At 47.0% G+C, this 16,988-nt stretch overlaps 1 protein-coding gene across 1 annotated transcript; it reads right to left on the minus strand.

Annotated features, from left to right (window-relative positions):
* Positions 1-751: 751 nt before the first annotated feature.
* Positions 752-15,124, minus strand: NOB1 (NIN1 (RPN12) binding protein 1 homolog). Its single transcript, XM_017539343.2, has 9 exons — positions 15,009-15,124; positions 14,755-14,887; positions 12,269-12,399; positions 10,168-10,239; positions 9,836-9,964; positions 9,541-9,747; positions 8,617-8,714; positions 4,628-4,772; positions 752-1,851 (listed from the first exon to the last, which is right to left on the minus strand). Exons 1-9 carry the CDS (start codon positions 15,069-15,071, stop codon positions 1,582-1,584), a joined length of 1,248 nt encoding a protein of 415 aa, XP_017394832.1. The 5' UTR covers positions 15,072-15,124; the 3' UTR covers positions 752-1,581.
* Between the last annotated feature and the right edge of the window lie 1,864 nt (positions 15,125-16,988).

Genomic DNA, 16,988 nt, shown 5'->3' on the forward strand with positions numbered 1-16,988 from the left:
AAAAATTAGCTGGGCGTGGTGGCACACGCTTATAGTCCCAGCTACTCCAGAGGCTGAGGCCAGAGAACCACTTGAACCCAGGAGGCGGAGGCTGCACATCGTGCCACTGCACTCCAGCCTGGGCATCAGTCTCAAAAAGAAAAAAAAAATTACATGTGGACTGTAGGCCAAATCCTGACCAGTCTTATTTAATAGTCTTACGGCCTCATATAATGAATGAAATAGGTGGGACTAAGGAGAAAGGGAAGGAATTCCAAGAGGACGGTGAGCAAGAGGGGTGCAATTACGCTAAGAGCCTTACCTTCTTATATTCTCTCTAGACATTCTTCTGGCCTAGGTTGTTCGCTGTGTCCTAGGCTCAAGTGATCCTGCCTCGACTTCCCAAAATGCTGGAGTTAGAGGCATCAGCCACCATGCCTCGCCTATTACCCTTCTCTATGTCTGACAGAACAGAGTATGGGGAAAGCGGAAAGGGCATGTTGGAGTCACCCCGGGCTCTAACAACCACTCACCTCTCCCCCAGCACCCTGTGCTCCAGGTAGGTGTCAAGCCATCAATCCTCCTAAGAGCAGGAGTTTCACAAAGATGGAGACAGAAAGCAGGCAGTGTTCACCCTCCTTCCTACCGTCTCCACTGGTACATTTACTTAAAAGCACAGACAAAGTTGAAATCTTTGCCTGGCCACTCGCAGGCTGTCACTTTTAAGCTACGTGAGGTTAAACTCATTTAACCTCCTGCAGCTCAGGACTGCTTGAAATAACAGCAGCCATACCCTTTATTAACGTTCTATGGATTAAATAGGCTAAAGTTGGGTAAGTACTTAACAGAGAGTTTGTTTGGTAGCTCTTGACAATACGAGGCAGCTGAAAAATGAAGATCTCTATGAACTGATACAGGGTGATTTCCAGTGCTGATTATACGAGGTAATAGTAACGTACCAACGTGATACTTCTTGAATTTGCTGACTCTACTGTGGTTATGTAAAAGAATATCATTTTCCTAGGAGACTCATATTTTGTGACTGTGTGTGCAGAAAAAGCAGATGAGGCAGAACCGTGGAGAATCCAGGTGAAAGGCCGTCTGGGAGCTCACCACACTGCACTTTCCAGAATGATGGAAACTTGTCTCAAAAAAAGGTGAAAAGGAAAAGAAAATGGTAGTCCTTAGTTTTATTATAACCTTGTATTTTCTGGCAGAAAGATAAATCTCAATGCTTGATCTCTGAGCATGCAGCTCAAGTGTTGGCCTTGACATGACCTAAGCAGCAGAAATTTGGCCTATTTAATAAAAATGCGCTGGAGCTTGCAGCCACATTTATTAGAAAAATATTCTCCTTTGCAAAGTCCTTTCTTGAAGATTGGATCCAGGGTGGTGGTCTTTCTGTTTTTATCTAATTCTCCTTCATGTGGCAGGTGGCCAGGCGGTCCGCATTTTCACAGGCTACAGACGGCCCAGTTCCCTGCTGACCCAGCAGAGCATGGCCAGGCAAGGCTGCACTGTGACACCGGCCTGGGGAAATGGGACAATGGAACTCCTTAGCAGCCACCACAGCCATCCAGTCTGTCTATGGGAACTCGCATTTCACCTTTTCTTCACAAACTTCTTCCTGGAAGCATTGGGATTTAAGCGTCTCCGCCCAGCTCCCAAGGTGCTGTCCCGGAGCTGCAGTGTGGCTGAGCGGCTAGAGATGTCATTCTCTACGAAGGGTGACATCCCAGCGATGTAGTCGGGGGCAAACACATTGGTTTTCTGCCTGGCTTTTCGGGAGAGTCGTAGCTGGGGGAAGCGCTGATCCTCGGTGAGATGGGGGTTGATGGCGTATTTGCCCCCTTTGGGAGTGGGAAGTGAGTACTGGAAATAAGACAAGGAATGGCCGTTAGAAGAAAGGGATCCACAGTCACACAAGGCCACAGCTGATAAGGTGTAGCCGACCTTGCAGATCCTGATGACAGTGCATGGTAACTGTAGTGACATGCAGCTGCCTCCCACCTGATTCTCACCTCAACTCACACATGAAAAACGGAACATGGTATTTTGACTCAGCTAAAGACAATACAGAAATAAACATTTCCAGTGTGTATTTATATACATATGTACATAATTCCTAGCTCTGTCCATCGGAGCCAAGACGCAGTGACACCCCAGGACAACGAACACGCCCAGTCCCTGAAACTTTACTTTTAAAAACCATCCTACATGAAAAACCAGAGGTCCCGAGAGAAATGGCAGATCCTAAGAGTTAAGGAACATCTTGTTGTGCCAGAAAGTTGTGTTCAAAGAATACCTGTGATCTGTCAACACAGGAGCCATCTCGAAAGGGCTCCCACTGGCCACACATGGCACACTGTGAGGCTCAAAATGACAGCGACAGATCACAACCTTCAGACTGAAACAAAAATCCACAAGACCACACTCATAGAAATAAACGGGAATAAAAGGAAAATTCCTCTTTATAGTGGAATACCAAGACATAAACACAGAAATAATGATAGAAGTCACCATTTGGTAGCCAGGCACGGTGACTCACACCTGTAATCCCAGCACTTTGGGAGGCAGAGGCGGGTGGATCACAAGGTCAGGAGTTCAAGACCAGCCTGGTCAAGATGGTGAAACTCCATCTCTACTAAAAACACAAAAATGAACCAGGTGCGGTGGCAGGTGCCTGTGATCCCAGCTACTTGGGAGGATGAGGCAGGAGAACCGCTTGAACCCAGGGGACAGAGGTTGCAGTGAGCTGAGACTGTGTACTACACTCCAGCCTGGGTGACACAGTGAGACTCCATCTCAAAAAAAAAAATCGACATTTGGCCATCATGACTTTAATAACCGTTCAAGGCAACTTTAGTTAAGTTCAATGAAAAATAACATATACATAGTCTCAGTCTCTTTCCACAAATTATTAATTATAAATAACTTTACAGTGGATGAAGGTGGCAGAAGCCACTGAACAAGTGATCAAAGTCAGTATCACCAGTAAATTACCCAACTAGTTATCATTTACCCTCTGAAACAACACCCTGAGGAGGACACAGCCGCATTCCTTCTGGGGTGTTCCTGCCAAAAATGCAGAGCCACCATCTCAAATCCCATGGAAATACCAGACACACCCAAGGGGAGGGACGTTCTGCAAAGAAACGGGCTCATACTCTTAAAAAATTTCAAGGTCATGGAAAACAAAAGACTGAGAAAGGACTCCAGTTGAAAAAAGATGAGACAACGGAATGCAACATGTTATCCTAGACTGGATTCTGGACCCAAAAAATCCCCTTTTGTTAGAAAGGAAATTTGTGCAACAACTGGTCAAATCTGAATTTGGGTCTGCAGATGACACAGTAGTATCACAGCAATGCTGACTTGTTGATTTTGATAATTATACTGTGGTTACATAAGATAAAGTCCTTGTTTCAAGATAAAGGGGCATTATGTGTACAGTTTACTCTCAGATGGTTCAGGAAAAAAAAAAATGTATGTGTATAAAGAGAAAAAAAACAGATGTGGTACAAGATTAACCCTGGAAAATCCATGTGATGGGTAAACAGGAATTGTTGGCCAGGTGCAGTGACTCATGCCTGTAATCCCAGCATTTTGACAGGCCGAGGTGGGAGGACCGCTTGAGGCCAGGTGTTGGAGACCAGCCTGGCCAACATGGTGAAACCCCATCTCTACTAAAAATACAAAAATTACCCAAGCATGGGGGCATGTGCCTGTAATCCCTGCTACGTGGGAGGCTGAGGCAGGAGAATTGTTTGAACCCAGGAGCTGGAAGTTTAGTGAGCCAAGATCACGCCACTGCATTCCAGCCTAGGTGACAGAGTGAGACGCTGCTTCAAAAACAAAACAAAACACACACAAAAAAAAACAGGTCAGGTGCAGTGGCTCACGCCTGTAATCCCAACACTTTGGGAGGCCAAGGTGGGCAGATCACTAGGTCAGGAGCTTGAGACCAGCCTGGCCAAGATAGTGAAACCCAGTCTCTACTCAAAATACAAAAATTAGCCACGTGTGGTGGCAGGCACCTGTAATCCCAGCTACTTGGGAGGCTGAGGGAGGGGAATCGCTTGAACCCAGGAGAAAAAGGTTGCAGTGAGCTGAGATTGTGTCCCTGCACTCCAGCCTGGGTGACAAGAGCAAGACTCTGTCTCAAAGAAAAAAAAAGGAATTGTTTGTACTGTTTTTACAACTATAAATTGAAAGAAAAAAGGTTCTTCTCATGCATACAGGGCTATTTTGCTGCTGGCAGAAGCCGGTGCCACTCCTTCGCCCCCTAGTCCTTTCCTCCTGATTTTCAGCGTCAGTGGCTGCTGTGTGTCCAGACCATCCAGCCCTCTCTTCTGTGCCGTGCTTTCCACACCCCTTCCTCTCTGGGTCATGGGCTTCAGGAGACCCGGCCTATCCTTTACCTTCTGCACAGATCTAACCCTCTGCCTTCCTCCCAATGAGCTGCAACTGCAGACCAGTCACTTACTCATTAGATGGCATTTGTCACACTCTCTCCCCACTCCGTTTTGGTACCTAGGTCACAGGCTTTCAATCCTGGATCTTCCAGAAACGACCAGACTAGGTTCTCTTTTGTCCTTTGTTCTTTTCGATTTTGGCACTGGGAGGGGCGGGGAGAGGCGCCACTTACCCGGAGCCCTCGGGGGTTCAGCACTTTGGGATTGCGGGAGAAGTGCATGTGCAGGGTGCCGTCATCACTGACAGTCACGGACACTTTCTTCAGGGTCTTGTTCCCACAGTGTGAACAGAACACTCGGCTCATGTCAGAGGTTGTCCTGGGAGACACAGAAGGAGATGCTCTGTACCAAAGCCACAGGCAGCAAATACCTCCCCAGAACACGAGGTGGGTCTCAGGCCTCAGGAGAAGAAAAGGGCTGAACTGCACCACATGTCACAGAGACGGAGGCCACCGCGCCTCGTGCTGAAGCTGTCAGCAAATGGCTGCCACATCCCTCCGAGGGTGCAGATAAACCCCAGGAGGAGCAGATAAGGAAGCATGAAAGTGAGCAGCATGCAGTTAAGTGAATCCCGAACCCTTCCTACACACCGCCCAGGCTCTGTTCTGTAGGATTCACCTCACTCCTCCTGGGAGGATGGCACCATCTCCATTTTACAGATGGGGAAACTGAGGCAAGTGATGGCAGCTTGCTCAAAGTCACCCAGCTGGTCCATGGCAGATAAACCCAGTCAGTCTGGCTCCAGAATCAAGGCCCTTCATATCAAGGCACTTTCTCGAGGGGCGCCTCATTATGCCATGAGCTACCTTGTCTCCAAATGTCAGCCTGGGTATTAACTCTGACTTTAACTCTAACATTGGCTCTGGAGGCGGCAGAGTGTACTTATCAGTGAGTTGGGAACCACTAACACTGCCCTGGCTGAAGTAAGCCCGGGTGCTGAGGACATACCCAAGTCTTCCCTGCCTATCCACGCAGGCACCCACAGAGGACCCTGGACAGGAGAAAGCTGCTGCTGTCAACGGCACAGCAGTGGCCCAGGTCCCTGTCCTCCAGTAGTTCTCAATGGTCAAGACACACAAACTGGGTGGAACAGCAGGAGAAGCCAGAGGCCCTACCCGAAATCTTGTGAGTGAACTAAGCACCTCCTAACAAGTGCTGGGGCTTCATTATTTTGTACAACAAACTGTGCAGTCACGGGGCTAATCTGACAAGAATGAAAAACACTCCAAGTGTTTCTAATAACTGAGTATTAATTTGGAGACTTTAGTGCTTCTGTAACAAAGAATGTTGAAGAAAAAGCAATTTTTTTTTTTTTTTGGAGACTCTTGCTGTTGCCCATGTAGGCTGGAGTGCAGTGGTGTTATCTTGGCTCACGGCCACCTCTGCCTCCTGGGTTCAAGTAATTCTCTTGCCTCAGCCTCCCGAGTAGCTGGGATTACCGGCACGTGCCGCCACCACACCTCGGCTAATTTTTCTGTTTTTAGTAGAGATGGGTTTTTACCATGTTGGTCAGGTTGGTCTCGAACTCCTGACCTTGTGATCCACCTGCCTCGGCCTCCCAAAGTGCTTGGATTACAGGCGTGAGCTACCGCGCCCAGCCCCCAAAATGGAATTTTATGAAGCCAAGAGCTTTACTGTCATGAGCCTGAAACAGCAAAATGACAGGAAGTTTCAGAGGAAGGTACAGGCAGCTCTCAGTAGTGACTGGCTGTCACCAGCAGAGCCACAGTGGCTGGCAGAGCCTGAGTGCTGGGTTATGCTCAGGCCTTCAGGGAACAAGGCTTCACAGAGGCAACTCTCCCTGCCCAGTGGAAGAGCTGGGGACCTAGTTAGGCACCTCAGATGATTTAGAAAGTTCCTCATGGGCCTCTATAGCAAGGGCACCACCAGATGATCTACGTGATGCCCCCCAGACCCAGCCTGAGCCTGCAGAATGGCAGATACCACCCCAGAACAAGCCCACAGGCCACCCTCCACAAGCGAGGCTGAAGCAGAGGCTATTCCAAGCCAACCAGATGGTCTCCAGGGTCCCAGAGGCCTCCCTACAGAACGGCAGCCCCCAACACAGGAACAAACTCAAGAGCCAGAAAAGCAACAAGAAGGTAGTGGTCAAGAAACTAACAGTTCACCCACCTGACACGCATGCTGCTTATGTGTTGGATACCAGAGTCCTTGACTGTCTTCCTAGTTCCTCACAACCATCTTCTCAATCTTATTACCAATATGACAGGGCCGGGTGTGGTGGCTCACACCTGCAATCCCAGCTCTTTGGGAGGCCAAGGCAGGTGAACCACTTAAGCTGAGACATTTGAGACCAGCCTGGCCAACACAGTCAACCCCGTCCCCACCACAAATACAAAAAAATTAGTGACATGGTGGCGGGTGCCCTGTAGTCCCAGCTACTTAGGAGGCTGCAGCAGGAGGATCACTTCAAGCCGGCAGGCAGAGACTTCAGTGAGCCTAGATTGTGCTACTGCACTCCAGGCAACAGAGTGAGACTCTGTCTCAAAAACAACAAAAAGAGGCCGGGCGCGGTGGCTCAAGCCTGTAACCCCAGCACTTTGGGAGGCCGAGGCGGGTGGATCACGAAGTCAAGAGATCGAGACCATCCTGATCAACATGGTGAAACCCTGTCTCTACTAAAATACAAAAAATTAGCTGGGCATGGTGGCGTATGCCTGTAATCCCAGCTACCCAGGAGGCTGAGGCAGGAGAATTGCCTGAACCCAAGAGGCGGAGGTTGCGGTGAGCCGAGATCGCGCCATTGCACTCCAGCCTGGGTAACATGAGTGAAACTCCGTCTCAAAAAAAAAAAAAAAAAAAAAAAAAAAAAAAAACAAAAAAAAAAAAACAAAAAGAAAAAAAACAAAAACAAACAAAAAACAAAACAACAACAACAAAAAACAAGAATCTGGGCCTGGCTCAGTGGCTCACGCCTATAATCCCAGCACTTTGGGAGGAATCCCAGCACTCTGGGAGGCAGGTGGATCACGAGGTCAGGAGATCAAGACCACCCTGGCTAATACGGTGAAACTCTACAAAAAATTAGCCAGGCATGGTGGCACACGCCTGTAGTCCCAGCTACTGAAGAGGCTGAGGCAAGAGAATTGCCTGAACCCGGAAGGCGGAGGTTGCAGTGAGATTGTGCCGTTGCACCCCAGCCTGAACAAGAGTGAAACTCCGTCTCAAAAAAAAAAAAGAAAAGAAAAAAAGAATCTGACAGGCGGGTATAATCTATAATCTCACCACTTTAGGAAGCTGAGGTAAGAGGATTGTTTGAGGCCAGGAGTTCAATACCAGCCTGGGAAACATAGTGAGACCTCATCTCAAAGAAAAAGAATCTGAAGCACAGGGAAGTGAATCAGCTTTTGCAAAATTACACAGGCAGCAGGACCCAGAATCTGGATTTGAATCCATGTACTCTTCTTTTTATGAATAAAAAATCTCTCAAGCATAAAGCAGACAGAAGAACATAACAAACCCCCACGTATCCATCACCCCCCAGCTTCAAAAACTCTGAATTCATGGCCAGTCTTGTTTCACCTCCACACCCACCCATTCCTTCTACTTGTGGATTATGTCAAAGCAAATCCCAGACTCTCCATGGCCAAACATTTTAGTATGTACCCCTGAAGAATGAGGCTCATTGTTCCAAAACCCACGTCCCTAACCCTATGCCACTGAGAGAAGGTGAGAGGTCACTGGAAACCTCTGTCCTCAAGTTCTCAGTGCCCTGGTGGAGACAGAACCCAGGCCCCAGAGGAATGACAAGGTGGGAGAAACACACATACATAATACAGGGCTCTCTTTAAACAACTCTGCAAAACAGGAAGAGTGGGCCAGGCACGGTGGCTCATACCTGTAATTCCGGCACTTTGGGAGGCCAAGGTGGATGGATCATTTGAAGTCAGGAATTCAAGACCAGCCTAACCTACATGGTGAAACCCCAGCTCTACTAATACAAAAATTAGCTGGGTGCAGTGGTATGCACCTATAGTCCAGCTACTCAGGAGGCTGAGGCAGGAGTATCACTTGAACCCGGAGGCAGAGGTTTCAGTGACCGCACCCCAGCCCGGGTGACAAAGCAAGACTCTATCTAAAAACAAAGAAACAGGAAGAGTGTTCCACAGAGGCCACTGGGGCCAGGTCACCAGCTACGTACTTGAAACAACCGTGGCAGCGCAAGATGTAGCTCCGGGCCTCGCGGATCAGCATGCCGTTCACCGCCAGCACGTGCAGCCCCAGCTGCAGCAGAACATTCTACAGCCACAAGTTAAATACGGAAAGAACTCAATTTTCTTTTCACATTAATTTTGTAATCACAGTTAGGGGAACTTCACAAACTCTGCTTTGCCCATATTCCTTGGCTTTTGCTAAGGAAACAGCCTGGGAGGCCTCTCAAGATGTGTAAACAAGGAGGACCCAGGTGTCTTTCTAACACCACCCTGCAGCCTGCCCTCATCATTTTCCATGACCTGTCACTAGCAAACACTCTCAACAGACATTTATTTTGTCTAGGGCAAATACATTTATTTCTGGGCCAAAAACCCTCTTTAAGAACCTGACTGACCACATGACATTATATATGCAGAAAAAATATATATAATAAACAGTAAATTTAATGTACTATACAACAGGCCAGGCGCGGTGGCTCACCTGAGGTCGGGAGTTCGAGACCAGCCTGACCAACATGGAGAAACCCTGTCTCTACTAAAAATACAAAATTAGCCAGGCATGTGGCGCATGCCTGTTAATCCCAGCTACTTGGGAGGCTGAGGCAGGAGAATCGCTTGAACCTGGGGGTGGAGGTCGTGGTCAGCCGAGATCACACCATTGCACTCCAGCCTGGGCAACAAGAGTGAAACTCTGTCTCAAAAAAGAAAAATGTAAGATACAACAAATGTTGTCACTGAATCACGCGACTGTCTAGTCTCTAAGCAAAACTAAAAATCACCAAAGGGCACAAGTAGTTTCTAGAACCAGAAAAGAAGTGCTGCACAGCACCAGCTCCGTGTACATCTGCACACCTCAGTAACACCACTGCTGATGACATGTGTGACACACGGCCCAGGCCCACCCGACCCACCTGCATGGCAAAGTCTGTGGTCACGCAGCCGACCTGGACGTCCTTGGGGACGTCACACTGCTCCAGCTCCTGCTGGATCTGCTTGATGTTGCTGGGGGTTATCCAGCCACCCGAATCGTCATCGCTGTCTTCTTTTCTGTCTTCAAACCCGTTTTCTTCCTCCTCCTCCTCCTCCTCCTCACTTGGAACATCCTCACTTCTGTCAATCTGAAACATAAACAGACGTTTCAAACTCCCAGCCCACAGGAGCAGTGGGGAGAAGCGTCGTCAGGGAAACCAAAAGTCAAGGCCTCACCAGCAGCTCCTGCAGTTCATGATCGATGTTGGGCAGAGGGTTTCTCCAGAACATGAAGGAACTAAATTCCAGGTTCTCAGGCTCACAAGCTAGGCGTCCTTTCTCTATTGTTTCTTGTGGGGGTTTAGGCTGAAATTAAAAGAAATAATTTTAAAACCTGAAAATTCATCTGTAGCATCTCAGGTTACAGATGAAATCACGTATAACATACAAGTCAGATCAGACAGGACTGGACAAACTGTGTTATTGGTCCATGTAAATTTGGTTCCCTGTAACAGATAACTTACGGATCAGAAAAGAGCATGAAGAGCACAGCTTGTCTAAGAAATTACCTTGGAGGGAAGGTGGAAACCAGAAATGTGCAGAGGTGTTTCTGGGTGCTGAATTGATGAACTCACTTTAACCTTTAAAAAAATAAAAAACACATTTTACCCCTGGTTATCAAAATTAAAGATACCCATTTTTGTTTTTTTTCTTCTTTTTGAGATAGAATCTTGCTCTGTTGCCCAGTCTGGAGTGCAGTGGCACAATCTCGGCTCACTGCAAACTCCGACTCCCAGGTTCAACCGATTTTCCTGCCTCGGCCTCTCAAGTAGGTGGGATTACAGGCATGCACCACCAATCCCCACTAATTTTTGCATTTTTTAGTGGAGATAGGGTTTCACCATGCTGTCCGGGCTGGTCTCAAACTCCCAGCTTCAAGTGATCCATTCCGCCCAACTCAGCCTCCAAAAGTGCTGGGATTACATATATGAGACACCACAGCTGGCTGACACCCAATGTTTAAAAAAAAAATTGGAGAATAAAAAAATAGCTGGATGCAGTGGCTCACTAAATCCCAGCCCTTAGGAAGGCTGAGGTAGGAGGATTGCTTTCGGCCAGGAGTTTGAGATCAGCCTGGACAAAAGTGAGACCTTGTCTCTATAAAAAATTTTCTTTAATTAGCCAGGTGTGGTGATGTACACCGATAGTCCCAGCTACCTGGGAGGCTGAGGTAGGAGGACTGGTTGTGCTCAGGAGTTTGATGCTGCAGTGAGCTGTGATCAGCACCACGGTACTCCAGCCTGGGTGATGGCAAGATACTGTCTCATTAAAACACTACCAACAACAACAAAAAACCAAGTGTGGTAGCTCATGCCTGTAATCTTGGCATTTTGGGAGGTCAAGGTGGTCCCAAGAGTTTAAGACCAGACTGGGCAACACAGTGAGACCCCATCTCTCCTGAAAAATAAAAAAAAACTGAGGGTAGTTTCAACTACTGCAAAAATATGAGTTCATCATAGTTTGATGACTTTAGGTAGGGAAGATTAAGCAATTCTTTGTCAACACTATTGCAAATGAATTATTATTAAAGCTTTTGGCTTCTAAAATCTTCTGGCTTAGAAATAGATAGTGGGCCCATGCACAAATTTATCAGTCTCCTCAACCTGGCCACGCTGGGCAAAACCCTAAAAGCACAATAGGAAGTCCAAGTTTTGAAGGAAGCAAGCCTTGAAAACACTTGTAAGTACTCAGTGTTCCTCCTTTTTTACCCCCAAAAAGCTCTCTTTTTTGAGGCAGGGTCTCACTCTGTCACCCAGGCTGGAGTACAGTGGTATGATCACAACTCACTGCAGCCTCAATCTCCTGGGCCCAAGTGATCCTCCTGCCTCAACCTCTCAAGTAGCTGGAACTACCGGTGCATACCACCATGCCTAGCTAGCTTTCGCTTTTTTTTTTTAGACATGGGGTTGCCCACACTGGTCTCAAATGCCTAGGCTCAAGTGAGCCTCCTACCTTGGCCTCCCAAAGCCCTGGGATTATAGGCATAAGCCATGGCACCTGGCCAGAAGGAATTGTTTTTTAAATTATTATGTACCGATATATTTTTATTCTTTTTCATTTTTCCAAATTTAAACAACCTTTCCCAAAAACCTACAGATCAAAATAGACTAATCAAGAGGCTGAGGTGGTAGGATCACTTGAGCCCAGGAGTTCTGAGACCAGCCTGAGCAACACAGCTAGACCCTGGCTCAAGGTGGGAAAAAAAGGGACTGAGATACATTTGCTGACTGTAACGTACGAACCTCAGTGTGGGATCCTGATCCAAACTCTTAACATTTACAAAACAACTAGGAAATGTGAACACTGACTGGATATTTGATATTAGGCATTACTATTAATTTTGTGTAGATATAATGATGGTTTTGAAGTTTTTAAGAGTCTTGATCTTAAAAGACATACCAAGAAATATCCATCAGTAAAATAGCATACGATGTCTGAGTTTAGAATACTGAGGGCTACAGATCAGCGTAGATGAACACAGACTAGCTATGATATAACAGTGGAGGGGGATGACGGGGACCCTGGGTCCATTACACGAGTCCCTCTACTTTTGTACATCTGATAGTTCCCATAATAAAAAGCTTTTAAAAACCCATTCTCTTGATTTACCTTCTGTGGTTCTTGTTTTAGGTGAGACACCCCAACAAACTCTGCTTCCAACTGGTATGTAAGCGCAAGCACTTGGATGTCCGTGGCAGAGAGGCTGGGGTAGTCTCCTGTTTTCTTTGAAAACTCAGTTACTGTAAACAAGAGATTTCCATCTTCAGTTAGAGGCAAAAAGCCATATGACCTTGGATAACCAATGGAATTATCAAAAAAAAAAACAATTTAGAAAGGATCACTACATCATGAAAACCATAACACTTTCATCCATTTTCTGACCTTTTCCTATTTATAGTTGAAAAATTTGTATTATCTACCACCAAGATTCGTGCCTGTTAGGTTTACTGTCACATCCTTATCAAATGCAGAGGAAAAAGCAGAAAGTTGGCCAGGGCCAGGTGCAGTGGCTCACACCTATAATCCCAGCACTTTGGGAGGCCAAGGCAGGCAGATCACTTGAGGTCAGGAGTTCAAGACCAGCCTGGCCAACCAGTCTCTACTAAAAATACAAAACGTGTCTGGGTGTGGTTGTACATGCCTGTAATCCCAGCTACTCAGGAGGCTGAGGCTGAAAAATCATTTGAACCTGGGAGGTGGAGGTTGCAATGAGCCAAGATCTCACCACTGCACTTCAGCCTGAGGGACACAGTAAGACTCCTCAAAAAAAAAAAAAAAAAAAAAAAAAAAAAGTAAGCTGGCTGGGCGCAGTGGCTCATGTTTCACTTTGGGAGGCTGAGGTGGGCAGATCACTTGAGGTCAGGAATTCTAGACCATGTGGCCAACATGGTGAAATCCCGTCTCTACTAAAAATACAAAAATTAGTGTGGTGGCCTGTGCCTGTAATCCCAGCTACTCAGGAGGCTAAGGCTGGAGAATTGCTGGAACCCAGGAGGTGGAGGCTGCAGTAGGCTGAGATCATGCCACTGCACTCCAGCCTGGGCAACACAGCAAGACGCAATCTCAAAAAAACAAACAAAAAAAAGTTTCAGATTTAGGAGCATTGTGGATTTCGGATCCAGGATGCTCAACTTGTAATTTTAGTAGTTTATGAAGAAACAAAAAACATGTGCTTAATGCATAGTAAATGTCAGCTGTTTAACGGCTGTTATTCTTCAGTCATCCATAATAAACACTTAAAATTTCCTGAAATTAACAGAAAGATGTCCTCTGCCACACTGATACAAGGAACACCAGATATACTGCTCTTATTTCCTAAAAAACAGACATTCGCAGCAACGAAAATTTACTGTGCACTTACTGTGTACTAGACACTGCATTAAAAGCTTTACCTGTTAATTCATTTCATACTTTGCCAATCTTCAGAAGCACTATTAGTACGTCCTCGGAAAGATTTAGTAAGTTGGCAAAGATCACAAAGCTACTAAGTTGGAGAAGAAAATTGTAAAAATCAGAGAGGAGGTAACATCATCTCTACTATCAGCCTCTAGCCTCTAAAACACTTCCAAACACTGAGGAGCCTTTCCTAGGTATTGCCCTGATTCGAAACAAGAGAACAACGTTGACTCCTAAGCCAAGAGAAAATTGCTATATTTTCTTTCTTTTTTTTGAGATGGAGTCTTGCTCTGTCGCCCAGGCTGGAGTGCAGTGGAACAATCTCAGCTCACTGCAACCTCCACCTCCCAGGTTCTCCGGCATCAGCAACTCTCCGGCCTCAGCCTCCCCAAGTAGCTGGGATTACAGGAGCACACGACCATGCCCAGGTAATTTTGTATTTTTAGTAGAGATGGGGGTTTCACCATGTTGGTCAGGCTTGTCTCAAGCTCCTGACCTCAGGTGATCCACCCACCTCAGGCTCCAAAAGTGCTGGGATTACAGGCTTAAGCCACTGCACCTGGCCTAATTTTCTTTCACATTTAATATAATGCCTAAAGGCACTACCTTTATAAAAGACCTGCCAGGTGCAGATCTTTATATCCAGTTATCAGACTAATCTGAAAAGAAACGGACAAGGGATTAGCAAGAGATCCAAACTCCTAAATACAAATAAATTTACTGCGTGTTTGCAAAGTGCTTGACACTGTGCTGACTGCCATATTCCTCAGTTAATGCTCACAGCAACCTTGGAGACAGATGCTATTATTATTCCCATTTTGCAGAGGAGGTAACTGAGGTCAAAATTTGAATGCTATGCCCGAGGGCATACAGCTAGTTACTGGCTGCCTCCAGACCCAGGAAGCCGCTCTCCCACCACGATCTCTTACAAAGTGCTGGTTTTGGCAGGGCGTGGTGGCTCACGCCTGTAATCCAAGCACTTTGGAGGCCAAGGCGGGCGAATCACCTGAGGTCGGGAGTTCAAGACCAACATAGTGAAACCCCGTCTTAAAAAAAGAGAAAAAAGTTAAAAGAAAAAAAAAGTGCTGGTTTTAAATCCACTGCTCTGATAAGGCAGCCAGACCCCAACTCACACCCAAGTGTGTGCCATCTGCGCCCTGGACCCCAGCTTTCCGTCAAGGCTGGGCAGAGGTACTCACCCAGCCGCACGTATTCCGGTAAGGGCTCCTTGAACCGCAGCTCGTAGGGCAGGACCGCGAGCCGCCTGCGCGTGGCCTTGTCCCGAATCTCACTGACCACCTCCCGGATGGTGTAAATGTTCTTCCCGATGTCCTGCGGACAGACCGCCCCAGCTCAGACCCGCCCGCACCAAGTAACGCTCCGCTCGACTCAAGGCTCTCCCTGAGGGGCGGCCAGCCGAGATCTCTCTCGTCCAGGAAGGAGCTCCCCGTACCTGCAGAGCCGCATCCCGCAGGAAAGCCCCAGCGTCGGCCACAACGTGCTCCACGGGCGCCATGTTGGCTGAGTGAGCAGGCAGCGCGCAGGCGCACAGAGTTTGCGTCGACTCCTAAGTCCCCGCCCAGCCTTCTGGGAACGAGGAAGAACACCCGTGACTTGGCTGCGCCTCCTGGCGGCCGCGCTAGCATCTTACGGCTCTATCCGCGCGCATGCGCAGCAACGCTGCCCGCATACATTGAGGTGTAGGCGGGCTCAAACCTTGGGGGACACCTGGGAAATCCGCATCAGCATCTAGGCCTTAGCGCCTTCTTTACCTTTGAGAATAAAACCTGCCTGGTGTGCGCCTAGAGTCCCAGCTATTTAGGAGGCTGAGGCGAAAGGACCGCCTGAGCCCGGGAATGTGAGACCAGCCTTGACAACATAGTGAGACCCCCATCTCTTAAATAAATAAATGTTAAACCTATATATATTCTTTTTTTTTTTTTTAAGATGGGGTTTCACCATGATGGTCAGGCTGGTATTGAACTCCTGACCTCAGGTGATCCACCCAACTCGGCCTCCCAAAGTGCTAGGATTATAGGCGTGAGCCACCTCGCCCAGCCTAAACCTATATATACTCTTAGGGTTAAAATCAATCAATACAAATTACCTAATTTAGTTATCACAGCACTCCTATGAGACAGGTACTATTTTACAGACAAGGGATAGCTACTTAAGGCCACTAGGTCTAGCTGACATGGTCAGTAGGTGGTGGAAATAATGTAACACCTAAACAAACTCATTCAGAGCCGCCACTTTCTTTTCTTTTTTTTGGAGACAGGGTATCTCTCTGTTGCCCAGGCTGGAGTGCAGTGACAGGATCATAGCTCACTGCAACCTTCAACTCCCAGACTCAAATGAGCCTCCCAGCCTCTCGAGTAGCTGGGACCACAGGCCTGCACCACCATGCCCAGCTAACTTTTTCATTTTTACTTTTGTAGAGATGAGGATCTCATCATGTTGCCCAGACTGGTCTCAAACTCCTGGGTTCAAACAATCCTCCAGCCTTGGCCTCCTAAATGCTAAGATTACAGGTGTGAGCCACAGTGTTGTCCCTGAGCCACCTTATTATCCATTATGTTATACTGACTGCTGCCTATATGCCCTCACTTCATTTTTTTTTTTCTTTCTTTCACTTTTGAGAAAGCCTTCACTTCATTTTGAGCAACTTGAGGCCAGATTCTGTCTAATTTGTCTTAATAGTCTCACCCTATCCACCTCCCTACGCAATGCATATAATTTGGTAGTAAATAATTCCTTGCTGAATTGAACAGAAGGTATATGTAATGACTTCTGGGTTTCCCTGCAAATCTGAAATTTCTTGATTATAAGATCTGGTGAATTTTGACTGAATGTTGACTTGGGTCTTCATCCAAACTTTCTTCATTTAGGTCTTCACTCCAATTGTATTCCTCAATTATAATTTATCTGTCCTACCCCAAAAATGCTTCAGTGCTTCTGAAGGTCCCCTTTCAGCAGTTACCCAAACTCAATCTTTCTCTTTTTTTGGCTAGTGGCAAACTGAGCTTTGCTCTCATCACCCAGTCTGGAGTATAGCGGTGTGATCTGGACTCACGCAACCTCTGTCTCCCAGGTTCAACAATTCTCCTGCCCCAGCCTCCTGGGTAGCTGAGCTTATGGGCATCCGCCACCATGCCTGGCTAATTTTTGTGATTTTAGTATAGATGGGGTTTCACCATATTGGCCAGGATGGTCTTGAACTCGTGACATCAGGTGATTCACCTGTTTTGGCCTCCCAAAGTGCTGGAATTACTTTCTATATTTGTTCCAGTTCCAATTTTTATTAAAAGCATTACTCACACCTGGCCAATATGGTGAAACCCAGTCTCTTAAAAAATACAAAAATTAGCTGGGCATGGTGGCGTGCATCTGTAATCCCAGCTACTCAGAAGGCTGTGGCAGGAGAATCGCTTGA

The sequence above is a fragment of the Cebus imitator genome, unplaced genomic scaffold (genome assembly GCF_001604975.1).
Source record: "Cebus imitator isolate Cc_AM_T3 unplaced genomic scaffold, Cebus_imitator-1.0 Scaffold118, whole genome shotgun sequence".
NCBI classification, from domain to species: domain Eukaryota; kingdom Metazoa; phylum Chordata; class Mammalia; order Primates; family Cebidae; genus Cebus; species Cebus imitator.